This window comes from Ovis canadensis, chromosome X (genome assembly GCF_042477335.2).
Source record: "Ovis canadensis isolate MfBH-ARS-UI-01 breed Bighorn chromosome X, ARS-UI_OviCan_v2, whole genome shotgun sequence".
In the NCBI taxonomy this organism is placed as follows: domain Eukaryota; kingdom Metazoa; phylum Chordata; class Mammalia; order Artiodactyla; family Bovidae; genus Ovis; species Ovis canadensis.
In genome coordinates this window covers 64,277,437-64,279,319 of record NC_091727.1, presented here as the reverse complement: position 1 = coordinate 64,279,319, position 1,883 = coordinate 64,277,437, and the positions used below count along the sequence as shown (strand labels likewise).

The window sequence follows — 1,883 nt, the reverse complement described above, 5'->3', positions numbered from 1 at the left end:
GAAGTGGTGAAAACTTGGCAAACTCACTCCCCTTAGAGAGGACTATACAGATCTCTTTTAAGAAGCAACTCGGGGAAGATGGTAGGGGATAGAAGAGCGAGGGGGGTAGGTAGGGGGTGGAGGGCAGAGAGGGAGGGGGTGAGCTCTAAGTGAAATGAAGAAAAAAAGAAAAAAACCAAGAAAACCGAAGGAAAAAAGAAAACAGAGCCTACTGAGGAGACGCGGTAGCGGCGGCTTCGGCTCCGGTGGCAACGGCCACAGCGATGGCAAAGGCAGGCCTAGAAGAGACGAGGGGCTGCGCCTCCAGCGGCGCCGGCCTCCTGCGGCTTCACGGAGTTGTAGTGCGCCCCGAAGTTGCAGGTGTAGCGCACGTAGACCAGGATTAGCGGCTTTCTGGTGTACTCCTCTCCAATGACGACGGCTGGCGAGTCAGCCTGGATCACCTCGATGGGGGCCTGCAGGACGTGTGACAGGGCCCTCAGCTCCAGCTGGCCTCCCCACGATGCACTGCCCACGATGTCGTCGCAGTAGCTCAAGAAGTAGTCGCGGCTGTAGGCGTCACCGGGTTCGAGGTCGCTGAAGAAAGGCAAGAAATCATCGACGTGCTTGCGCATGTACTCGGCGGTGCGTCTCCGCAGGCTCTCCACAGTCACGGAGAACACCAGTTGGTCTTGGATGGCACGATACATGCAGTGGCTATCAGTCGGCATATCCTTCATCTCTAGATGCTTGGCCCCCAGGATGGCGCTGAGCTTCTCTTCCTCGTCTTGGCGGAAGCTGGCCAGATACTCCATGTCAACCTCCGCAATCCTCTCCTGGCGTGCTCTCTCGAGGGCTGCCCTTCTTTCGCGCTTTCTCTGTGCCCTGGAGAAGCGCGGAGGCTGGTTCTCGAGATCCATCTTGGCTAGATTTTCAGTGACAGAATCAACGTTGCTGATATCAGGGAAACCTTGGAACTTCTCCAGCTCCTGCTGGTGCTTCTGCTCCATCTCGGCCTCAAGGCGGGCCACGTCGAGATTCAACTGCTTTCTTTTCTTCTTGTCGCTCTTGGGGACCGAACTCTTCATGAGTTGAATACGGGCCTGTAGCTCTTTCTTCTCGCGGTAGTGGCGTCGTAACATCCGCTGTTGTTCACTCCGTGAATCTTCCATGATCTTTAATGGCAGGCGAGAAGTTTGGTGGCAGCTTAAGTACTACTACCGTTTAGTCAATAGTCCAACCGCCAACCTAGCTAGAGTTCTTCAACCTCCCCTGGCCACTGCACTCTGCTCTCATCGAGAGCTGGTAGCGCTCACCCTATTCACGGTCCTCTCTGCCATTGGCCAATGTCTCTCCATGGTTACGCCCCCTGAACACGTCTGGCGCTACGATTGGCTGTTGGGAGACCCTTCATATGCCCTCACTAGACCCCGTAGCAACGGGTGCTTCCGTTCTGAGCTGGGTTCTAATTCCCGCTTAAAAGTCCCACCTTTGTACTGTTATGTGTGACTATTGACTTTGTGGAGAGTTTTCACAGACTCAACTGCCTACTTCACATCCTAGCCTGAACACAAGGCAGACACTGGTCATGCTTGAGAATCATATGACAAATATTGTTAGCTGAGTGTGCTCTGACACTGGACTTCCCATTGCTCCTTGTGTTCTGGAGGCAACTTGTCTCTCTCCAGTTCTTTCGTTCCCTTGACTGATGAACACTTAATTTTGTGTGTCAAAACAAAGACATTTCCTTATGGTCCTGGGAACACAGAGTCCTTTCAGTTTATGCCTCAAATCCACCCTGTCCCATCTCAGTGTGAGAAACAGCCGTTCTCATTCACTCATTCACTACAGTTAAGCAGACTTCCGCTTGTGCCAACAGAATGCACCCATCCTAAATTCCCCTT

The 1,883-nt window shown here is 53.2% G+C and overlaps 1 protein-coding gene across 1 annotated transcript; it reads right to left on the bottom strand.

Annotated features, from left to right (window-relative positions):
- Positions 1–278: 278 nt before the first annotated feature.
- OTUD6A (OTU deubiquitinase 6A) lies at positions 279–1,151 on the bottom strand. Its single transcript, XM_070289597.1, has one exon. It carries the CDS (start codon positions 1,149–1,151, stop codon positions 279–281), a length of 873 nt encoding a protein of 290 aa, XP_070145698.1.
- Positions 1,152–1,883: the final 732 nt, after the last annotated feature.

Excerpts from the sequence above, each read along its gene's own strand:
- OTUD6A (XM_070289597.1), bottom strand. The coding sequence starts at position 1,151 with ATGGAAGATTCACGGAGTGAACAACAGCGGATGTTACGACGCCACTAC.